Source organism: Ixodes scapularis, unplaced genomic scaffold, assembly GCF_016920785.2.
Source record: "Ixodes scapularis isolate PalLabHiFi unplaced genomic scaffold, ASM1692078v2 PGA_scaffold10__122_contigs__length_95168666, whole genome shotgun sequence".
In the NCBI taxonomy this organism is placed as follows: domain Eukaryota; kingdom Metazoa; phylum Arthropoda; class Arachnida; order Ixodida; family Ixodidae; genus Ixodes; species Ixodes scapularis.
Genome location: NW_024609836.1, coordinates 92,862,814 through 92,886,903, shown reverse-complemented (window position 1 = coordinate 92,886,903; position 24,090 = coordinate 92,862,814). Strand labels below are relative to the sequence as shown.

At 47.0% G+C, this 24,090-nt stretch overlaps 1 protein-coding gene across 2 annotated transcripts; it reads left to right on the top strand.

Moving 5' to 3' along the window:
* The first annotated feature begins 202 nt into the window (after positions 1 to 202).
* Positions 203 to 24,090, top strand: LOC115316775. 2 transcript variants are annotated; one of them, XM_029976261.4, is made up of 8 exons: positions 203 to 565; positions 2,712 to 2,931; positions 4,028 to 4,172; positions 6,926 to 7,047; positions 10,272 to 10,398; positions 17,746 to 17,907; positions 22,277 to 22,396; positions 23,672 to 24,090. In XM_029976261.4, exons 2-8 carry the CDS (start codon positions 2,771 to 2,773, stop codon positions 23,819 to 23,821), a joined length of 987 nt encoding a protein of 328 aa, XP_029832121.2. In that variant the 5' UTR covers positions 203 to 565; positions 2,712 to 2,770; the 3' UTR covers positions 23,822 to 24,090. The 2 variants fall into 2 exon arrangements, with proteins under 2 accessions (XP_029832121.2, XP_042144667.1); XM_042288733.1 differs by lacking the exon at positions 17,746 to 17,907 and having other exon boundaries at positions 23,672 to 24,077.

The following is a 24,090-nucleotide window of genomic DNA, read 5'->3' as shown; positions in this document are numbered from 1 at the left end:
ACGTGCTCCATTTCCGCGGATGCATCGTAGTGAACAGGCGAAGGAAGGAAGGCGCAAAAGAGTCCAGTTTTCTTTTAAAAGTTCTATAGCAAATAATTTTTTTTGGCTCCCTATTTTTGTGTTTTTGTGTTTCTTTTCACACCTTTTACGACGTACGGTGGATGAAACTCGATTTTAAAATCATTTCATGGTCCCTTTAATGATCAGATGTTCAGAAGACACAATTCTCACAAAAAATATTTTTATCAGACAATTTGTAACCTCACGTCGGGCCCCCTCGTCCATAACAACGACCCTAGCAACGGCTTGTTTGGAGCGGAGCGTCATGCTCTGCCGTGATAACTTACGGGGTCGATTGGTTTATAAGGGCCATGGGAGGAATCATGTTTTTGGTTTTGAGTTTCTAGGCTAGGTGGCGCAAGCTACCACCGGTTATGAAGGGTAATAGCCGTTAGCATCTATCCATCCATTCATACAGGTCGGCCGCATCCAGCAGTTCCTGGACGGCCGCCTCCAGCAGTTCCTGGACGGCCGCCTCCAGCAAGACCTCCCCCAACAGCCACAGGTGAGCGAGGCTCAGCTTAACTTCTTCGCGATGAGTCACTTTCATGGATTTTTCTTTAGTTCCATCAGGGTTGCTTGAATGCGTCTCTAACTGGTGGACTATGGTCATCGACAAATCAAGAAACGCGGAGTGTGAGAATCCAGAGAATTTCATTATCACTCTTCAGCCAATGAGATTTCAGCGTTAGCCGAAAAGGACGTCTGAGGACCAATCACGAAGAAGCATGAACACAATAGGCCGCGCCCTGCACTCCTCAAGCTCTCAGTGATTATAGATGTGTGCAAGCAGCCACGCTTCAAAAGCTCGTCTGGCCACCGTGGACGAAGCACGCGTTCTGGTGGTGGTGGCGTTGTGGGATATGGTGGTGATATTCCACACCGCCTGATGATAGCCACAAAAATGCAGAGGGGAAGCAAATTGGCTTAAAAGGGCGGAGGGAGGAATTATACTTTTGGTTTTGACTTTCTAGGCTTTGTGGCGCAAACTGCCACCCGTTATAAAGCGTACAGCCGTTAGCATTTATCCATCCATCCATTCATCCAGCTTGAGCGCAAGTCTGACAACCGTTGGGACGCCTCAGCAAGGCTCGTCTGTCGACAACCTACACGCGAGAGCACCAAGATGGCGGCGCCCAGAGGCCGTTCTTCCGAACGTCTATACACAGAGAATTCAAGTAGAGGAGAAGGTGCGAGCGTGTGGTGACGTCAGATGACCGAGCTCTGATTAGAAGAATTAGTGGGTAGAGGCAAAGGCTAGCTTCGGCGTTTGGCGTTTGAACGCCATACACTGCGCGTGGAGCAGAAGACACTCAGTGGCTGGCGTGAGACCTGCGAATTGCAGCAAATACAAAAAACAATAACTATGACATTTACTAACCGCGTTTTCATTCTACGTAAGGAATATACTATCATGAATTCAAAACTAGATAAAGTAACTTCATTAAAATATCTGGTATTTCATCTAACTACCAGTCTTTCCAGGTATGCTTACATAGAGTACATTCTTAACGAAGCTAAACAATCTTTAGGTTTTTTTCAAGAAGGGCCCTTCTACATGCCCCCCCCTTCCCCAACAGCAGAAACCAAACTATAGCATATACTACCCTGCTTCGATCTAAGTTGAAGTACGCATCTATAGTTTAGGACCCGCATCAAATGTATTTAATTGACGGGCTAGAATCTCTACAAAACATGGCACCTCAGTGCATACCAAAGTTTTATACAATTGTAAGCGTCACTCAACCTAAAACATCAACAGGATTATTAACGCTTCGGCAGAGAACATATCTTTCTAGGCTATCCCACGTCCATAAAATCTATGACACACCAACTGAATTTCGCGAAAATAACGTCACACCACCCACTCGTATCTTTCCTCGTCATGATCACCCAAACAAAGTCCATATTCCCTTTGACAAAACTTAATTGTATAAATTCTCTCCGCTACTACAGGCTACGGCCGACTGGAATGGGCTGTCAAACGAAATTGCTCTCACCAGAAACCACGACGCTGTTGTAGCACAGCGTGAATCATTGCCGGGACAAAGGATTTGCGTTTATTATTATTTTTTTTTTTCATCTTAAACATCCCTTCTACTTTTTGATGCGAAAACATTAACTGTCCCATGAAGCGAAGCCGGCGGTGTCCGCAAACGTCTGTAGCAGCGAAACAGCAGTTAAATTCCCATTGGCCAAAAGCGCAGCAACGCACTGCTTCTTCAAGGAGGCCATCGTGAAGCCGCTGGGGTTCACCGCGCCTGCGCAGTGGGGAAGCGTGATGATGTCACCGCCGGAGCGCCGTGTGAAAAAGGAAAACGTGGCACGCTGCTTGTAGGAATGCACTGTGTGTAGGAATGTTTTCGCATTCCTACTTGCAAGCAGTCTGAAATGTTCTTGTATTTCAGTATGTGTGTGCGTGACCGAGGCGTTTGTGTGCGCGACCATGAGCAATGCTATTCTTCGACGTCTTCGTTAAGTTCTGTTTAGCGTGATTTTCTGTCTCTTTTTATACTTGTTTTTCAGTTTAACAACATTGTGCGATTATGTAAACGTTACATGTATCGCCCCTCTAGGGCCTTTAGGGGTGTTTAAAAAAAACCCTATCGCGAAATTACTGTTAGAATTACTTTTCTCCCCTCCTTTTTTAGGACCGTCGGCTCCATCGATTCTGCTGTGCACTTTCGGAGCGGCGGGAGTCGTGAGTGCGATGATGCCGGACGACGGAATTTGCGACGTCATCTTCTACACGCACGGATTCGAGAGCAACGGCACTTTCCTGGGCACCGGTGACGAGATGGCCTACGGCGTCTTTCTCGAAGCGGCGGGGAACTTCACCCAGACTACGTTCGGAGTGTCCATCGGCGTAAGGTGAGTGCGGATCCCTCAAACACGTCACAAGTTCCTGAGCGCGTTCTTCTTGAGCACTTGCATAGCTTCCTATGTACTGACAAAGCCTGGCAGATCGTCACGAGAAGCGGCCGCCGAAATGCAAAAAGGTGGAGCGGCAGACAACGGATGAGAGGAGAAACACGTAACTGGCGCCCCGCTGCGGCGAGACGCCGAAACACACTTCTCCCGAGCGAAAAAGTGTGTTTCGGGTCCTCGCCGCTGCAAAAACTGTGCGCTGACGTCCAGGTTCCCCGAGATTGGCTCTTTGATGCTCTGCGCTACCAGATCCTCGCGCTCCAAATCTGCGGCCGGGTAATCTATGGCTCCGTCGTCGAACTGCCAGGCTTTGTGAGTATAGAGGAGGCTATGGCAGTTGTAACCGTTGTCGCCGACAGTTTAAAAAACGTGGGGGCGTGGCTTCTTGTGTTCACGCTTCTTGCTACCTGATTGGCTCGCCGGCGTCATTGTCGCTGGATGCCACGATCCCAATGGCCACGGAGCATTAATGAGGCGCTGGGGACCCGCCCCGCCCACTTAAGCTCGCAGTTGCTGTAGTTACGATTACGAGTTCGTAGACGGTTTGCTTCACCTGCGGATGTATCTCACGCGAGTCGTTCGACAGCTCCCTTCAAATAAAATGATTGAGTGACAAATTTCTAAAGCGAATTGCTGAACAATTGTGTTGCATATACATAAAACGTTCTAGCATTACGTGACATCAGGGCAGGTGACGTCAATGTCCCCGCTAAATTTAGCGGGGAAACTGATTTAGAAAGGTAGATCACGAGACGTCAATTTTTCCGCAAAACATAGCTGGGAAATTGACTTCAGATGACCTGATGCCAGACGACATATGCGCCGATGTAACTTCCGCGCTAAATTTAGCGAAGAAACTGACCTGGTGCGTAGGTCTGTGACGTCCCATGATGCAACACTACGCACGTTGAATTATGGCACGTCACAGGCCGCGGCTTCAAGAAATCCAAAGCAACTAGCCAAATAACGTTTCACGTTAAAAATTGGGAATGTATACTTTAAGATGCTATATTTAACATCACTGCACATATTGCTGCAGAAATGCACGCGACCGCAAAACTTCCGACATCGTAAAGGGATGTCAAGAAGCTTGGGATGCCAACGTGAGACACTTTGGAATGCTGGACGTCTGGGAACTTGAGGACTACGAAGGCGCAAAAGATAACGAAATGATTACGCTTTTGGTAAGTAACTCTTGTCGGGCCATTTGTTTCGTCTCGTTTATTTTTTTTTTTTTATTTCTTTTTATCGAGAAGCGGGTACCGTATTACTTGAGCAATATATACTGGAGCAATATGGGAAATTATTCAGGAGTTCCAGCCCAACAAATGATTGCTTGAAATTATCGTTTGTTTCTTTGTTTGTTTTTTTCAATTGCCGATGAAAAATGAACCAGGTTTCCCGAACACGTTGTCCACGCGAGCTCGCTCTCCCTTTTATTACAGCGGTGTTGAGTTCATTTTAATGCAACAACATTGTTTTTGATCTGTACCTGGTTCCGTTTGTGCACATGTGCTTGTAAACCACCCTACAAAAGTCCTCAAATTAGCATTAGTAGTATTGATAAATAAATAAAAAAATAAAAATGAAACATAATAAGGCTGGTGCACACACTTGTGACTGCTTCCGACCGAGGGCATTAAAACTTCTTGGGATCTTTTATGGCGAGAGAACTTGCTGGCGCCATCTATCGGATAGCCGTGGAACATTTTTGATTTTCGTATATTTTTCCACTTATTTTCCTCATCATTCCTTTTTAATTGGCTTTATGAACCTTTGACGGTGTTATTAACGACCATTTCTTATAAATACTGCCTCTTATCCCGCAAATCCTGTAAAATCTTTGCTCTAGTGAAGTGCAGTTAAAGGGTCCCCTCGTAGATGGCGCCAACGTACCAGTGTATTCTTTAGTCGTAAGAGGTCACAAAATACTCGGTCGTACGCAAACACAAGTTTGCTTACGCTGGGCTCTGCTGATTCGGAAAGCCAGTCCTACCTTGGTGCACTAGCCTTGACAGACACGTCGTGATTCTTTCAGACAGGTTGTATTTGAAGACTTGAGTACGCTCAGTCTCGCTCTCTTGATGAGGAACTAAGGGTTCGATGTCGTTGTTCACGGCATCTAGTTCCACCTTAAGTCCCGTTAGTCGGTCGCGTAAAACGTCCGCACTGATGTCAGTTGCTGATTGAGTGGTTCGTTGCACTCTGACGCACCAGCGTACGGGCTTTCGCCTTTCTGTTTCGCCTCGCACGCCCCCAGGAAAACACCTGCTTGTGCAAATAAGTTAAGAAGATTATTATTATTATTATTATTATAAGGTGTGTCGTTTGAGTGCGAAGTACCTTACGTTTCTTGGCCTACCGATTCATCGTTTGACAGTCTCGCTGCAGATGTCGCGTTGAGAGTCTCGTTCAGGGCTTTACTAGCAGCCTTTGTCTCCACTGCACTCGTGGAACGCATGAGAAGGCGGAACGCTGGCGTCTGCGTTCGGCTCTAGCATTCGAACACATTTGACGAGTGCAGTTGGGATAAAGGCAGCTAGTTTTTTTATCTGCCCACTAACCATTCGAATCAGCTAGAGCTCGGCCTTCTGACCACAGCCATATGTAGAAAGAGTTTGGTAAGTGGGAAGAGCGGTCAGAGCCCGAGCGTGCACAAGACGCAGATATAAGACGTGGCGTGCTCACTTTGCCAACCAGAAGCCGAAAATAATCCCCTAGCGGTGGTAGTGAGAAACAATTTTAATAAGTGCGCAAGAGTTAAATGGAGTAACTCTTCATGGTTGAAAATAAAGTGTACGTGATGTTTCGATTATGTTCATGCAAAAAGATGTAAGAATCGAATGTTCCGCTAGAGCTTTTTTTTTTTGCTCGGTCGGAGTCTGACCGCTCGGACGGCATTATCCCGGCCGTCGGCGCCTGGCGCACGGATTACGTCGATCGTTCGCCTAGAATTTGATTGCATGACCGTGATCGAAAAATCACGTGCAATATATTCTCAGTCACCGAGGGCTACTCTGACGCACTTATTAATTTTGATTCGCGCGACAACCGCCAGGTCATTATTCGTTGTTTCTGACTGGCCACATTCGAATATGTGAAGACGCCCTGGAACACGCCCAGTCCGTTCTCGGCCAATGCAGCCTCGTTGTTTGCCTCCTCTACTTCCCAATGAATGGCCGAACTCCCTCAATATACGGCTCTGGTTCGCACGTCTCCGCGCTCTCGTTTCCTCCTCTCCATCACTTTCTCGGCACATCGATAATATTCCGTCGTCAGCAACATAACAGCAAAAATGTATCCCGAATTGCCCTGCAATGGTTTTGCTGCATGGAACGATCTTGGTTTAGCGCTAGTAACCCGCAGGCATTTCTTCTCGAGCTGTGCCGTACCCGAAACATGGTTTTGAAACCCGACAAGAAAAGAAGCGGTAGCACGAGGAACGCGAGAAGCACGAGCGGACATTCCATCGCTCGGGGAAGCGTGTTTTGGCGTCTCGCCGCAGCGGGGCGCCCGTCACGTGGCTCTCCTCTCATCCGTTGTGTGCCGCTCTACCTTTTCACTTTCAGTGGCCGCTCCTCTTGGCGATCTGCCAGGCTTTGTCAGTATAGAGGAAGCTATGATAACTACGTTCCCGGCATTATTTTTGACGTTCGGGTAATTCGGCAAGATTGGTGTTGAGGTCACGTGACGTCAATTTCCCCCTAAATCTAGTGGGGAAACTGAATTTGCGCATTGGACATGTGACGTCATTTTTCCGGCTAAATTTATCGGGGAAATTCGCGGTTACGCTTTTTGAGGCTTCACTTCACCTAAAAACCTAGCCCATAAACGTTTCACGTTAAAAAAAAAAAAGATATATATATCCATCATGGGGTCGTCAAAGAGTCGCTGAAAAGTCAAACAGCGATCACCTTCGAACATTGTACGCTTGCAGGACTTCAATGGCTTTCACAAAACGAAGCGAGCGCTGTACACGGGCCCGCTCTATATTGCCTTCGCGGCGTCGTCGACAACTGACCAGGCCGGCACGACCAAACTCATGAAACGCGTGCTCAAGTGAGTGTTGTCTACTGTTACGAGCGCACAAATCGACGCAGTAAAGACTGGTTCACGCACTTGCACCCGCTTAAAACTAGGGCTGGGCGTCGAATGAAAATGTTAGCTCGATTATTCGGCACCCTTTAATCGATCAATTGATCGGCTAATCAGTTGCGCTAATTTTTTTAAGAATATTTAAAGAGGGGAAGTTTGCATTTCTTCTCTTTGCTGATTTTATTTACTTTGGTAAAGAGCGCAATGTATTCAATATTGCTTGTTGTTGTTGTTGAACCTTACTTGAATATTCATATTGAAGTAGGGTTCAGCTTCGATGTGTATCGAAGAACAGTCAAAGAGACTCGCAGACTTATTCCTGTGGAAGTAAATACGTTGTTGATATCCTCCGGCAAGAACGAGCTCATAGCTTGTTCACAGTAGTCACTGCTGCACTAAACAGACACTCGCTTGGCATTCAAGTGAGCCTGTCAGATGTAATCTCCTCGCCTTATTGTGGGCGTGGGTTGCAAACCTTGGCCCTGCTGAATTCAAACAAGTTAAATTAAGAAACAAGTAAAAGTAAAAAAAAGAAAAACGCCACGCCTTTTTCCTTTTATGGTACTTAACAGTTAAAATGTAGCGTTGCTCATATGTCCTCTACCCAACCATCTGCAGATGAGGGCACTCGTTAAAGGGAGGTAGATGGCTTCAATCATTGTTTTGTCCAAAATCCAGATTAAAATTTAAAAACAATACCTTAATTGGTGCTTTCGATCCCCTTGGACTATTCCGCTGCCTTCGCTGTGAGTAATTTCGAACATTGTGGACTTGCAGTTATTTGAAAGTGCCCCGCGATATATATATATATATATATATTTTTTTTTTTTTTTCAAGGTGGGACAGCGTTTGGCGCGAGCCGAGGAAATGTCACGCCAGGCGGCTGCCGGCAGGTCTTCCTGCCCAACGGCTCAATCTCGCTAACGGCCAGCGTTACTTAAGTACTCAATTGGGAAACTCATTCTTGAAACCTGGACCGCTGGCGTCCACCGAGACCAAGCTAAACACGATAACAGCGCCACCCTTTAGTGACGAGTTGAAACATGAAAGTTCCTTTATATGGCTGCTGCTATAGTCACCGAATGTTCCCAGAAAACTGACACCCCCAGGCTCGAGTTGCAAAGATGGCTGCTCAATCTTTTTTTCTTTACTGTGGTCACCATGAGCTTTTAAAAAAGCATGTTTTTACGTAAAAACAAACTAAAAAAGCTCGTTTTGTAGGAACTCTTATTGGAGATTCGTACAACAATACAGGAGCGTAATGGTTGCATAAACTTTTAGTTTACAGGGTTTTGCGGCACAATGAATATTGTTTTCATACAACCATGTCTCACCGGTGACCTCAGGTAGCGCGTCCCGACCTGGGTACGCCCTGCGGCGCGTTCGCTCGGGAGACGGGGGTTGGCATCCCTGAAATTTCTTCCATCGTATGTGTTTCGGCGACAAAATGGCCAATCAAAGCCAATATAAGACAGTCACCGTTACAATGCAATTAAATGCGAAGGTGCAAGCAATCTGGGCAAGAATGACGAAAATAATCCCTGGAGAAGGGGAACGAGAGGGACAAAGGACAAAAAAGGATCGCAATCAAATGCGATAATCCCGAACCAATGCAAGCAGCCCTCCAGTTCCCTGAGTGGCCGCTGCGGGAGAAACGGCGGGGTTGCAATCTTCATGAGTTCAGGTCCCGAGTATGGATCGGAGCTACTCTTTCAGGGCAGGCTCTAGGGCAGTTTCCCAACTGAGTTGTTCTAGTAACGTTGCTAGAGACGTAAATGCGCCGTCCTCCCTCTCTGGATTGAACCATGGTTAAAAGCGCTAGAAAGACGTACACAAGATAGAAGACAAACTCGGGCGTGGTTCAATACAGTCAACATTAACTAGCCCTACAACAAGTTCTTTTACAGTTCTCCCACTCTGGGCTCTCGCTAGTTTGACTGGAACCTCAGCCGGCGGAATGCCCAAACTTGACCCCGTGAATATCCAGACCATTGTCCAGATAAGCCGCCAGGCTTTTCTGTCGGACCGCCACCGCTAAACGACTCGCCGCGCCAGTTTCCCATCGGCTTCGCCGGCGACCAAACTTGGTGACCTTGGATACATAAATCGCGATTAAAGCGTTCATCGATTAAATGGAACGTTGATCGATCAATTACACAGTCCTACTGAAGTCCTCTTAGGACCCGGTGCAGCGGAATGACCCACAGGCGCAATCCATTGTGTAGCTGTGGAACACTTGGCATTTCCGTATATTTCTTTTAACCGCATCATACTTTCTTTTCTGACTTAAAAAACCTTTTTAACGGTGTTACAAACGCCAATTTCTCATAGGTTGTACGTACATCTGATATCGCACATATTGCAAAATCTTCGCTCTGGTGACATGCTGTTCCAGGGTCACCTCATAGTGGCGCAAGCGTGCCGGCGTGTTTTCTTTTCGTAAGAGATTACCGGAAGCAAGCGCAAGTGTGTAATCGTGCCTCTAGCGCAAACACAACATTCGAGCTTTTATTTTATTTTATTTTTTACTTTTAGGCAAGACGTTTGCAGTTTAGTGGTTTTTCAAACATTTTGCCACCTGTAGTTTCTTTAAAAAAGAAATAGGATTACTAAGTAAGTTACGCTTTGAAGTAACGACACGCCAGTTAATTAAAGCTTTACCGGAAATCGCGGGAAACGCTGTTCCGTCCTCTAGAAATATCAAAAACAATCTGCGACAACGCAAAACGTGATGTCGTCTGAGCTTTCTTGACACCGCATCTAAAACTTACCGGAAGTTTGATACTTTAGATCCATGTTACGAATAAAAAAACAGGGCGCGGGATGGCCAAAGAAAAAAAAGAGAACACGCTTTTCGTGTAAGACTCCTCAAATTCTGAGGCGCTGGAGAAAACCAGCCTGCTGTGTTAGGTCCTTATTTCGAACTATTTTTGCTCGCATTCCGCCCATTGAAGACCATGCAGAAAGCGACTCAGCACGCACCTCGTATCGCTGCGCCGCAGTGCTCTTCCGCAACACAAAAAGCCGTCTGTAACGAACGCAGAACGACCTTATCGGACGGCGCGTGTATCACTGGGCGCGCGTATCACAAGGTTAAGTCCAGGAATTGTGTCCCCCAACATTCTCATGGCGCGGCCGTCGCCACCTAGTGACGGAGAACTCCCAATCAGTGCTCGCACATGTTCCAGGGATTACAATTTCCTGAACCTGGTGGTACTCAAGAGCCACGTGTCCCAATGGATGAACCAATCGTTCCTCGTGGCCGTGGGACCGAACACCAGAACCACGGCTTCCATTCCTTCACAGCCCCTCAGCGTAAGAACAGCGCCGATTTATTGGCTCGTTTACGTACTCTATACACTAACACAGTGTTTAGAAACAAGCCTGCGTTTGCCCACAGTGCGTGCGCAGAAACTAGATTTCGCGTGAAGCATCTGCGCATGCGCAGTGCCGACACCAGCGCCACCGCAGTGCCCTGACGTCAGAGACCACTGTTGAAGAAGAGAGAGAGGGAGATGTCTGAACGGCGCCCCCTTGCTACAGAGCGAGTGTGTCAAAGGTTTGCTCCCATTTCTGACAAACGCCGCGAGATGGCGCAGCATGACAAGAGCTCGAGAGACATTCCTCATTCGCTCACACGTTTTCAAGGCATCGAGGCGAAACATCACCGAGACCCAACCGGACAGCTCCCCACCAGGTGACGCGCGAAGCCCGAGTGGAATTTCGACACCCTTTCTGTCCTTGTTCAGACAGCTCTCTCTTCTTCCGCCGTGCTCTATTGACGCTTTACACACGCGCCAAATTACAGCCGCCATTGCTGACCTTCTTTTGTCTTACCGAGATGCCGAGCAACTGAAACGGTAGTTGACGATTCTCTACAAAGGCCGATGCTTTAGAAAATGACACAGTTGAATCTAATATGCCAATAACCTGGCCTGCTGTGGCAATGATGAAGTGAAATAAACGGAATAAGAGGAAACAAAAACTGAAGGTCAGTTATGGCGGCGTCCATGCACAGCTACTGCAAAGCGTCTATATTCTAAACCAGTAGTTCTCAATCAATGATGTTTGGCGGACCCTTTGTGGATCGGCGGAGATGATGGAGGAACTTGTTCGTGGTGAAGGGAAGAAAAAGGTATAGGTTATTTATGATAATGATTTTAAAAATGAATATAATGAAGAGCTGTGTGAAGTACACTCCTCTCGTTGACGAGAAAACTCACCCGAGAAGTGGAATATTTCTTCCCAATCTGAATAAAGACAACTTTTATTGCCGGGCTTGACTGATGAGGTAGGGCTTCGCGGACTAATAGAATGCCATCGCGGACTCCTATTTAAGAACCACTGCTCTGAACAAAATCTCTGAGTTCCTTTTCTTGCAGAAGAGGGAATCAGCCACTAATGCCCGGACCATAGAAGGATCGCGGGAAATGATAATTAAAGCTCAGAATATTTGACCGAAAAATTCGATGCGATCAAGACTTTTTTTCTTCTTCTTTTTTTTTCTGCTTTAGTTTAGGTTATAGGAGTAAAACAAACATGCCGGTGCGTCTATGGGCAACTCCAGAGGAGGGGCCACCACCCAGCGGCCTATACCGTGACTTTTTGAAACGGGACCCTCTCGCTTGTCGAAATGTACTGCGAAAACTTGCGCGATTCGTCGCCAGAAGTGTGGAAACGGGGATTAAATAGAGACCTCAGGGGTCACATATACATTGTATCACCCCACTTCAGAGTACAGTCGACGTAAAGGGGTGTCCAAAGAGGATACTTCGAAACGCATGGGGCGACAGTTCTCGCATCATATGAAGCAAAACTTGAAGTCCGGCAGTGCACTCTAAGCCCGGTCCCACTTAGTAAGAGGGACATTTCTTCGATTTTTTCCACTTAACTTTAAGGGGGGCGACAGACCTTTTAATATTACATGGAGATGCTCCCTCTTAATTAAGTGAGACACCACCCCTCTTAAAGTAAGCGAGGCGGCGTCTCCCTTAAATTTGAGGTCAGAGTCCCTTAGTAAGAGGGACAGTTTTTAGATAGTTTCTTCCTTAAATTCGGAGGGACGGTGGCCCGCTTAAAATGCAGGGGTATAGTCCCCCTTAAGTCGGGGTCACGCTGCTTATACTTCATACAAAATACATTCTGCAGACATTTTCCGAAGCGAGTCGCCTCGACATCCGCGCTTCGTACGCTACGAGGTAACCAAATCAAGAGGTTACTTTGTCACGAGGCATATAAAGCACGGATGTCGCGGTGACTCGCATTGGAACATGTCTGCAGAATGTATTTTGTATGATGTATAAGCAGCGTGACCCCGGCTTTAAGTTACCTCTGTTATTGTATCGTACAATTTCTGCTCCTTCGTGTTTTGAGTGTCAGGTGACATGCTGCACTGCACTTCTCGCACTTTCGCTGATATTGTTTAACCAAAGTTATTCTGTGCTGCGTAGCAGAATTGAAATTTGATCTGTATATCTTGTTTGATAAACGGAATCAATGTGTTAAAGAAAACAGTAACAATCTTTAAGAGTAAACACTGTTTTATTTGCCATGACACAAGAAAATATTTTGATATGTCTTTATCAAAATAATAATTCTATAACGATGTTCTGGTAGCTTTTACGAATAAAAAAGACTTAGAACGACGCCAGAAATTGGCGTTTCTTGGAAACTATCACCCAAAAAATTTCGTGCTGCAGAGTGACTCATTTTGCCTGTCATAAACAATAACAATACAATCGTGCTGAAAAAAAAAGTTTTTTTAGCGGATAACAGAAAAAGAAAAGTACATTCTAAAAAAAAGCCCGTGCGTCTACTTTCCCGCACAACACTTGGAAAGACAATCACCATAACTCTCGGAGGCAGCTCAGCGAATGTAGATGCCCAAACATATGATTATACCAAAAAAATGAGTTGCGACATTAAGCACAACAAGCGTGATGTTTTGCATTGGTTAATGTCACAACTCGGACTGGCTTTTTTGGTCTAATCTTATGTTTCGGCATCGTGATTCGCTGAGCTGCTTCCGTGAGTTACGGTGATTGACTTTCCAAGTGCTGGCTCGGGAAAGTAGATTCCTGTGCTTTTTTTAGAGCGTAGTTACCTGCTTCATAGCATTAAAAACTAATTATTCGGCGTCTCTTGCCATCAGCAGAGGCTCAGAATTTCTGTTGTTTTTGAACGGCCATAAGCGATTTTATGAGCTTCTCCGACATAAACTGAATCGAAACACTTTATTTTCAACGAGCAGCCCCTAGAGGAGTCCAAGAGTTTGTCCACATGCCACAGGGTAGGAGAGTCCCGTTATGTAATACACCCATAAGCACATGACTAGTGCCCCCTCCATAGTCGTGCTAGCGGAGAGTTTCACTGACCAGTTCCCAGAAACGATCCCTTTCTCCGAACCGAAGAAAGTCTTGGGTCTTGGAACTTTTTCGTCAGGGGTAAAATCGTCCTGCAAGCAGCAATTGTTAAAAAAAAAAAAAATTGCGTCAGCGTCAAACTTAGATTTCTATTTTTGCATTCGCTTTTTCACATACCATAGGTGATGAAAGAACTTCTGGCCAATCGAGGCCGGAGGATGGTCTTAATGTTCAAGAATGTTGTTGGGTTGTCTCCGCAGAAGGCCCCTTTTACCTCCTCCAGGTTTCCCAGCATGGTGACGATCGTGTTATGGAACCGAAGTTGTGCATCCACCTTTAGCTGAATGAAAGACCATATTGTTTTCCTTTAGATACAGAGAGTGGGAATTAGAATAAAGGGAATGAAGCGCTTTCACCTGTTATCAAGCAGGCGCTAGGAAACAAATGCGAAAATAAAGTGCAAACAGTTCAAAGATTCGGAACCCAATCTGTATACGATGAAATAGCGAGTGACATTAGCTTATGACGTAACTTCTGCTACTATTAATTTTTGTACGAGAATAGACTGCAGTTTTAATTAATTTACGAGAATCAATCGTTTCTGTATTACCAAGACAAAACGAAAACGCAAGATGAACTTTAGAAGCCCCATGTGCTTTGGAAAGCACGGATTGCATTTGCGGCTCGAAGCTGCAGAAGAGATCTAGTGCATGTTTTAGAAAGCAACATAATCAAATAAAAAATTACATTACTGTAAATATTTCGCCGCAAGCCATTCATTTTTTTTTTTTTTTTCAGAAGCAGTGCATATGTTAACAGAACGTAAATAGAGCCTACCTACATACCAGAATACAAAAAGTTAATAATTACCGAGTTCGTTGTGAACCGTGTGCGGGTGGCCGCAGTAGGCTCACCACTCAGGGTGGTGCGTTCCACCGTGCAGAGGGTCCCGGTAGAGCTCTTTAAACGAGCAATCCGAGCGGAACCCCCGCCTGATTCCCTTCATGTCAACGTTCGTTGCCATTGCCTCACTCTGAAAACAAGATTGTTAATAACGGTCAGTCATTTAACGCCCATAGTCAATTTAGCCCTAAAGCGCATAAGAAAGAAAAAAAAAAAAAACTTCTGTTTATATATTTTTCGCGGATGTACCACACAGAAAAAAAATATATTCAGCCAGCTACAGAAAACAAAGAGGATAATAAACATCATAAATAAAATCTCCAAAAACAAAAACATGGTCGGCACCAAAAAAAAAAAAAAAAAAAGCCGGTAGCTGTGCCGGCATAACCGTCAAAATATAACGAACAAAACAGTACGCCAAAGAAATAAAAAAAAAAACAAAAAAAAACAACAATGTACTCCCTGGCCACCGCTACACCCTTCCCCCCTTTCCGCAGACGCCGCGACGCCGACGCAACGCGAACACATTATTTCTTCTTTTTGTTTTGTGCTCGTCCAATCCCCCTGCCCTTTTCACAAACATACATACACATTATGGGTTTTTGCTCGCCGCCCACTTGAGAAAAAAGTGTTCATAATCACTGCAACGCTAACGATGTCTACAACATAACGTTGCAGTGTAAATGGCAGTAATGAATTGTGAAGGCCAACAAACGCAAAATCGCCAACATTGTTTCTGTCACTCAACGCTCTCGGGCGGTCAACCTCAAGCATTTAGTGTGCACACAGAGAAAGAAATCGGCGAGCCAAGCTTACAAACACTGACTGCCCCAGCTAGGGTGCCTCTATGTTGGCTTTGCCCAAGGGAGGGTGATGCCATCCTTTGTAGTACCCGATGCCGACAGTGTACGCTCACGGATAAAATACCAGGAAATTGCCGGTAATAAAATGCCGGCGTAGCACTGCCAAAGGTAGCAGCTCGAGCTGGGAGAAGAACGATCGCGCGTTCGAAATTAAAAAGTAGACAAAAGCGTCGGACAGAAAATGGTCTGATATCACCAGCTTAAGACAGACGCGTACACACTGGGACACCCTAACCCGCTAAAAGTGTTTTGTGCGAAAGACAGCCCGGCGGCTCACGGCAGGGCAAACGATTAGCGTCGCTTTGTCCTAGCTGAACGAGCAGATCCAGGAAGCGACCGCGTCCGCGGACTACAGCTGGACACTCTCACTCTACATGCAAAGCTCGTGCATCTCACAGCCAGCGTGAAAATATTGATGGCTCGTTATTCCCACCCGCAATGCACCCAAAACAAAAGCGCCAATATGACAGGATTACTCACCCGAAGGAAGTCAAACGAGCAGCATGACGCTTGCGACTCTCCGGCAACGACCGTTTCCAGCTCTCCGTGAATTGGCGCGAAGCCTTAGCACCGTCCGAACTCTTTGCCGTGGATTAGTGCGCCTGCCCCCCTCCTCCTGACCGAACTACATTGGTCCAGTTAAGAGGGACCAGTCCCCTCTTAATATGAAGGGACACGCGTGAATCTTTTTGTCTGTCTTTCCTGTTCAGAGGGACTAACGAAACGGTTTCCTTGGTTTCTCTTAATATGTTGGTGTCCCTCTAGATGTTGCTATTTTATTTTTCAATTTCCCTCTTAAAAAGGGCTGACCCCCTGAAAGCATTGTTGTCCCCTCTAAAATCAGAGGGACAGCGTTTTTTATGAGAGACCGGTTTTAGAGTGTGCGCCTTCTGTTTGGACATCCAGCAGGCAAACATCACGGCAGATTCCCTTCTCGCCTCCTCTGCTTTTCTGTGATGCCGGTGCGCAGTCAGACTCAACGTCTCACACCACTTGCCGATGGTGTGCCTGTCGCCTGTCCATCAGTTGCGTCGTGCCCTATTTTCCGTTTTCGGGACTTCTCTTTCCCGCTTTCGGGACTTGAAGAACAACAGAGGCCTTGAGCGACTGACTGAGAGCCAACAGAGCGTGAGACGTCAGGACATGCGTGATGAGAATGCTCTAGGCCTCCATGAAAGACAAAAGCAGACGGAAGGTGGTGGAGCACCACGTCACCGCGTCTGCCTGGCGATACTTACACTGCCTGGTGATAGTTACAAAAGGCAGAGAGGAAGCAAGTTGGCTTAGAAGGGCGAGGGGAGAAATAACTTTTTTTTTTTCCTTCTTAGGCTAGGTAGCGCCAGCTACCTCCAGTTATAAAGGGTACAGCTAATAGCATCTATCCATTCATCCGTAACCTTTTCATATTAATGTGTGTGTCTGTATCCGGAGGTCTTGTAGCCTTTGACCGCGCCCTGACTTATGGCAGAACGAAGTATTCGGTACTCCAGGAATGGAGATGGCACTCATCGGTAAGGGCGCGAAAAAGCAGATACCGCTTATCCACGCACGCAGCAAAAACTGGAGTGACCTTGCGGCTGATATGTGAATCAGAGGAACAAGAATTGAATGCACAAGGTTTGAGATGAGATTACTGTTTCCAAGGTGGATCATTTCGAACGAATAGGTGATTGTGGCTGCGAAGCTTCTCTTTGTACAGTTCTACGGTTTTCTACTCTCGCGAGCACGAAAAATGCGCGACACTGTTAGCAGAAGCACGACTTCAGCGCGCTTCTTTTTTTCGCATTTTATTTTGAAAGAGTGCTGGCCGCCATCAAACTTTATCACTCAGGCTAGCATCCCAACTGAGCACTTTCCACCACTATTAGCGATGTGCGCGACCAAAAGCGTCGCTGTGGTCAGCTTTCCACGATTGGCCAAACCATGGGCATATGAGCACTGTCAGATTGTCAACTTTGACGGTGTTAGTTTCGGATTGCGATGGCTCCTAGCTTCTACTGTGCTTTTTAAACACACCATCGAACTCGTCGTCGCACCCGATGGTAAGTAGCCAGAATAACAACTGGTGACGTCACGGTGAGGCCAATCCCAGTCGTGACGTCACGGAGGGAAACCATAAGAGGGCGCCACCAATACATCTCGGCGCTAATACTAGTTTTCATGACAGTTTTAATACTGAAGAGAAGACAAAGGAAACCGGCGATGCCTTGTTCGTGCTAACAGTCATGGAGCTGTACCCTTTGGTCTTTCTTATTCGCTTTTTACTACATGTTCATCATCGCTCAAGGGGAACATTTTTTTTTTACATCGGCATCTCCTCGATTATGGCAGGAAAACAACACCTTTCGCATTAATTAGCATATTCGCCCTTCCCGTTTCATACATTTAATCCCCTTTGCCCTGTTCCTTTTACATTGGTATCCCCAAGACGAGTGGACCGTTTCACTCGCTTTTTCTTCCGTCTCTTCTCCCTTTATATTTTTTCTTTTTCTTTTTCTCTCTTCCCGCATGAACTTCGTCTCTCCCACCCAAAGACCGTAATCGGGCCGGGGCTGAAGACGACCAGACTATCCAAGAATGGCAGGCACCTGATGATGTCGCTTACGCTGGGCAGCGCGGGCTACCGCATGCCGAAAAACTGGACCGGAGGTACCGCGGAACAGCCTTCGCACTACCATCTCATGTTCTACATGCAGGTCGGTCTCCCCGCCCCCGAATTTTCGGCCAGCGTAGGCCGCAAGCTGGGTGCAGCTTTCACGCCCTTCACTCTAGCGGGAAGTTCCCGTGGTAGATTTGAAACGGTTCCGGAGCGCTTTCTGGTTGGAAACTTGAGGGTGCAAGTGGGCGTTCGCAGCTGTACCGCAAAGGCTCGAGCACGGAGCGCTTTTGGATCTCTCCAAATCCACCAAAGGAATTTCACATGAGAAATCAGGAGAGTCTGCTTTCCCCCAAATCACTTGTGGGAGCCAATCGCTGTATTATACAAATGGCTTAAAAAGTATAAAGCGCCGAGAACAACAAGGACCAAGACGAAGTGAAACAACACAAGGCGCTTTTGTGTTGTCTTGCGCTGTCTTCATTCGTCTTGGTCCTCATTTTCGGCGCTTTATACTTTACAAGCTAAGAACCAACTAGTCCTATTAACCACTTTGCTACGGATGAGTCTCAAAGAATGACGAGGCTTAATATGTGTTTATACCTAAGAACCTAAGAAGTTGATACCTAATGGTGAAATATCATGTTCAATGCCATAGCCCAGACTTTTTTTAAATTAGGTCTAAACAAATTATCGGCCTTCTAATTTGCTCAAATTCCTCCGCAGATTGCAGTGATTGGCTGTCCCAAGCGTTTGGTGGGAAAGTAGACGCTTCAGATTGCTTACAGCCGGAAAGCCTCAGAACCACAGCCGACGTTCTGACGAAAGACATTCGAAGCTAAGTCATTTAACAAAACGTCCGCTGCCACTCTGAGGCTTTGAGGATGTTTCCGTGTAAGTTCTGCATATCAACTTCGATTACCTTTGTTCCAATGTATGTGTATGACTTGCATTGACGACACGTGAGCTCTCCATCGTGGCGGCCTTACCGCTCATTCACACTGGAAGCGGATCCGCGATCGCAAAGCGGTTGCGAACGCGGTTGCATAAAGATCCAGTGCAATTGCACGCGCACTCGATGACATCGAGTGCGCGTGCGATTGTACTGGATCTTTATACAACCGCGTTCGCAACCGCTTTGCGAACGCGGATCCGCTTCCAGTGTGAATGAACGGTTACTGATGAGCGAGTTGCTCCTGCAGCATACACTTCGCACCCCCAAATTCGTTTCTATGGGAAAGAACAAGCAGGAATGGCCCACAGCACAATGCGTTGACGTCACGCCGAAGTCATATATGTGTATCTGTCTAAGGACCAACGTTACTACAGTCCCGAACGACTTAAGAACGGCAGGGGCGTGATGAGCCCCAATGACATCACTATCGCTCCACAGCCAATGAAATCGCACCATTCGGTGATAAGAACACGGAAAAACGTATTACGAAGCAGGAAGCATGAACATAATACGCGACGCCCTCAGTTCCTGAAACTATCAGGCTGACTATGAAACAACCCAGTTGGGAAACGTACACCTGAAACGTGGGCCCCTCACGCCGACCGGAATGTGGGCCAGGTTCGATGACAAGGGCGCTCTTTGGCGCAACCAACTAGATTTTTTTTTTTTTTTTTAATTGGCGGTACACAATGCGTTTTGACGGCGGAGGGAACAGGGCTTAAGAACAGTTTACATTGTTCACAAAGGCAAGATGTTCCTTAGTTGTTTTTTTTTTTTTGTTGTTGTTTTTTTTACTTTATTAATGTCATTTCTGGGATGGACAATTCGTGGAGACGCCGCAGCGTAGAGTGGCCGTGCCATCTTCGTTTCGGTACGCGTGTAGCTTCCGAAGTGCCGCTGCGGCAGCAGAAGCGGCAGCGCTGCGTTTTCATCCATCTCGGCATTGAAGTCCGGGTTGGAGCCAGTCCTCCAAAGCAGGTTCCTATGGATGTCTCCCAACGAAGTTGTTCTGTAACATTGCTTGTGACGTACATCGTGTCATACCCTGGAAGAGACGTCCTTTTTTTTTTTTTGTTTTGTTCTCGGAGCACTAGAAAGAGCCCCTCTAGGATTGAGCTCTTCCCTTTGACCGGTTGCTCGATGCTGTGCATTTGACACTTGTTTCTACAAAAAGTGGTGCGACCCCAAAAAGAGCACTTGAGGCCACCCTGCATTCTTAGAAGGTGACTGCATACGGCATCACAATGCCTTCTAAACACTAGTCAAGGGTCATTTTTTAATTAATACAGACAAAATGAAAGGTCGAGTGGTGTCCAGTATTACTTACAATGCAGTTTCAGTGACGAAAGCTCTTCACCCCTTTTGACACTGACACAACGTGGCGCCATGTAGTGTAGCAAAGTGGCCAGTTGGGCGAATTGGTAGGCATTGAGTATGGCAATAAACAGCGCACAGGAGACAAAAACACAGCGCTTGTCCTGTCTGTTTTCTTCTACGGTTTCCTCGTCTCCTGCCCGCTGTTTATCACCTTGCTGTCTGAAGGTTGGTACCGATCGCCCCTCTCATTGGCTAATCTAATTCAACAATAACCACAGATTTCTGTTTTAGAGCGCAGCTCTTAGGCGCCCGTTTCCGGCTTGAGCGGCGTCGCCGTCGCCGTCGGCGTAACCGCGCGGTGCATTATGGGAAATGTCCCATAATGCACCGCGCGAGCCCCCCACCGGGGTCACGTGACCTCGTGGGGGGGCACGTGACCCCCCCCCCCCCCGAGGTCACTTGGCCCCCCGAAGTCACGTGACTCCCCTGAGGTCATGTGACCCCCTCCTCGAGGTCACGTGACCCCCGAAGTCACATGACCCCCCGAGGTCACGTGACCCTTGCCGATGTCGCGTGACCCCCCCGATGACGTCATCGTCACTGATGACGTCACCGGCATCCACATCGTCATCGGCATCACTGATGACGTCACCGGCATCGTCATCGTCATCATCACTGATGACATCATCAGTGACGTCACTGATGACGTTACCGACATCCGCATCGTCATCGTCATCATCACTGATGACGTCATCAGTGACGTCACTGATGTCGTCACCGGCATCCGCATCGTCATCATCACTGATGACGTCACCGACATTCGCATCGTCATTGTCATCATCACTGGTGAAGTCATCAGTGACGTCAATAATGACGTCATCGGTATCCGCATCGTCATCGTCAATAATGACGTCATCAGTGACGTCAGTGATGACATCATCAGCATTGGGGGGTCACGTGACCTTGGGGGTCACGTGACCCCCCCTGGTCAGTTGAACCCACCCCCCCGTACCCTTCCCTCCTCCTCCTCAAGAGCTGCGCTCTAATTCGGCATTACAGTTAGTTGTAAACGGCTTTCAATTTTTTTTTATTTTATTTATGTGCCCTAAAGGCCCTCTCGGGCATTGCATGGCGTAGTATAATGAATTATACGAAACAAAAAAGTAACACTCAAAAAGGGAGGAAAAGAAAACGGGGCTGAACAAACCTAATAAGATGAGTCGTATCACACAACCAGAAAATATACGCCAACAAAAGTTCATAGGCTGTCGCACTGCGGCTAGAAGAGAGAGGTGTCTCATAGCCTCCTCTATACGGAGAAAGCCTGGCGCGTCGCGAGAAAAGGCGGCCGCCGTAAATGGGAAAGGAGGGGCGGAGAAACGGGAGCGGAGAGAACCTTATCCGCTAGCGCCACAAAAGAGCGAGCGGCCAAACGCAGAAACAATCTTTTTTTTCTCTCTCTTTTCTTGTCGCTATCGTGGAGAGGAGAAACTCAACGTCCACCCTTTCCCGTTTCTCCCTGCGCCCTTTCGAATCGCCGCGCCCGTTTCTCCCGGAGTACAAAAACGACGGTGACGAAAACACAAAAACAAGCGTGGTTCGGGGAGCGGCCGCTCATGACCCAAGCGCTCGCTGTCTAGGTCTGCCCTTTCTGCTCTGCGCTACCATATTAATCACCGTTGGGCGCGCTCCTCCTCTCCTTTTTCCTGCGGCCGCGCGCGCTATGGCTCCGTCGTCGATGTGCCAGGCTTTCTCCGCATAGAGGAGGCTATGGGTGTCTGAATAAGGCCGGAAAGGGGGGGCTGATACTTCACCGGGGCTTCGGCCGTCTCCCGGCAGGAGTTGGGATAAGCCCCCGCGCACGCGCAGTCGTGCACTGCGCGGCCTTGAAAGGCGTGTGCACGAATAAGAACGATTCCTCGTGCGCATCTCATGGTGTTTGCCAAAAAATGTAAGCAAACTTTTTGCAAAAAAAAAAAAAAAATGTGAACGAACCGTTGACACACTTGCTCCATGGCGAAGCGACGCCGTTCAGACGCCCATCTCTTCTTCCACCGCGGATGCTGGAAGCGGTAAGAAACTTCCAAAAACACTGTTTTGCAAAAAAAAAAAAAAAAAAAGTAAAAAGTAAAAACACATTTAATGGTTGTTTCATGATCTCTCTAATGATGTATTCCTTTCTAAAAAAAAAATAAAGACGTGTGACGCCAACTTGGGACCCGAGATCGAGACTGCCGACGACATGTCGAAACGGAAGGAAAACACGGCGGTCAAGTTCATGATCATGTACGACGACGCCGGTCTGCTCGCGAACAAGGTAAGGGCAGTTTCGTCCATGGTGCCCGTTACAAGCTAACAGCTATTGGTTCGAACCTTAGGACAAGCTAAGAAGCGTATGAAATGGCTGGTCCCGATCATCTTATCACCTCTCGGCTGCCAATCAGTACGGCCGTAACCGATAAGAGCTTCCAGGGTCCAATCAGGAAGCAAGGGAATAAGCTACACCCCGTTGGAAGCCTTGGTTGGATGCGATACCTCTCGCCCTCCTCATTAACCGAACGGGTTAATTAAAAAAATAAAAAAGCTAAAGAGCTTCTTAAAAAAATAAAACGAATTAGAGGTGAATTATACAGTATTATTATCCCGTGAATCTCAATATCACGTTCGTTGTCCCCGAAGATGTAGCTAATCGCAAGAAAACACAAGAAACCAAAACCTTTGATGAGTCGTTACGCCATACCCAGATCTTTGGGCCGCCAAGCGCGTGTCGCTCGTGTGGACAGCTCGTGCGCAATTGCAAGCTTCCCAGGTCTTTTCTTACCTTATCTGAAAATAGCAAGGGTGCGCGTGCACAGCTTTGATATGCGCTGAAGTTGCGCGAGAGCGGAGATTCCAAAACCTTTGGATGTGACGTCACGCTCCGGAAAGAGGGGCTTGAACGGTACTTTGAAAATTATATTCTGCAGCCTTTGTGCACCAAATTAAAAGAATTACCTTGATATTCGTGATCCTGGAGGCCAGATGAAGACGATTTAAGTGTTTCCACTCAAATACAGAACCGCTTCAGTTTCTCTTTAAATAAAAATCAAGGACTGACGTTTTCATCGGAAGGCAGTATATAGCTGCTGGGAGTACGCTCATGCAAATTACCATTTCCGAAAGTGTGCGCCATCTATACTCGTCACTTCAAGAAGAAAGAAAAAAGAAAGATGTTTTACGTATTATTCCTGCGCTGCACGAAATAGTTCTTACAAGATTTGCTTGTCGAAGAAAAAAGCAATGATTATGACTTCTGAAACGCGTGAACGTCTGGATAAATCGACAGGGGGGAAACTAGTGAGGTTCAACGAGGAGCCGGATTCTTTTTTGACTACTGTTCTTGAGGTGAATACAAATATAGTGGCTGCTGCGACAATCATTCGGTTCCCTCATAGTTTGATCAGCTACTCGTGCGTGAATTCGATAAGAGTGCAGGCGTCAGGGTCCGGTGAGGACTCGGACGCAATCACGCGCTTTGTGCTCAACAGACGGCGACGGCCCATATGTTACTCGATGAACCTTTGAAAGGTGTCTATTGTATTTGTCTTTACAGACGAAGCTCTTCTTGAGCAGTTACCTGAAGCCGACTTCCTCCGGAATCGCGGCGTTCAACGTCGAATACGACGACTTCTCTGGCGTGTGCGCCCAGGGGAGGTTTGCCAGACTCCGGGCAATCAAGGCAGCCATCGCGCCCCACGCGTGACTCGGTCACCGTCTTCAGGTTCCCACGGTCCACCGAAGAGAACAAAGACCGCTCGCGTACATAACAATTTGATTGTGTGTCTGTGTGTGTGTGTGGGGGGGGGGGGGGGACATTTTTATGACCAATGGAAACTTGCATCTCTATGAATTATGCGGCCTCAGAGTTTTCATTGAAGGATAACTGACAGTTTGCAAAAAGGCTCTTGGCGACGTGAGGTGCCACTCCGATGATTCCTGTAGGTATAATAAACATATTTAAAAAAAAAAAAA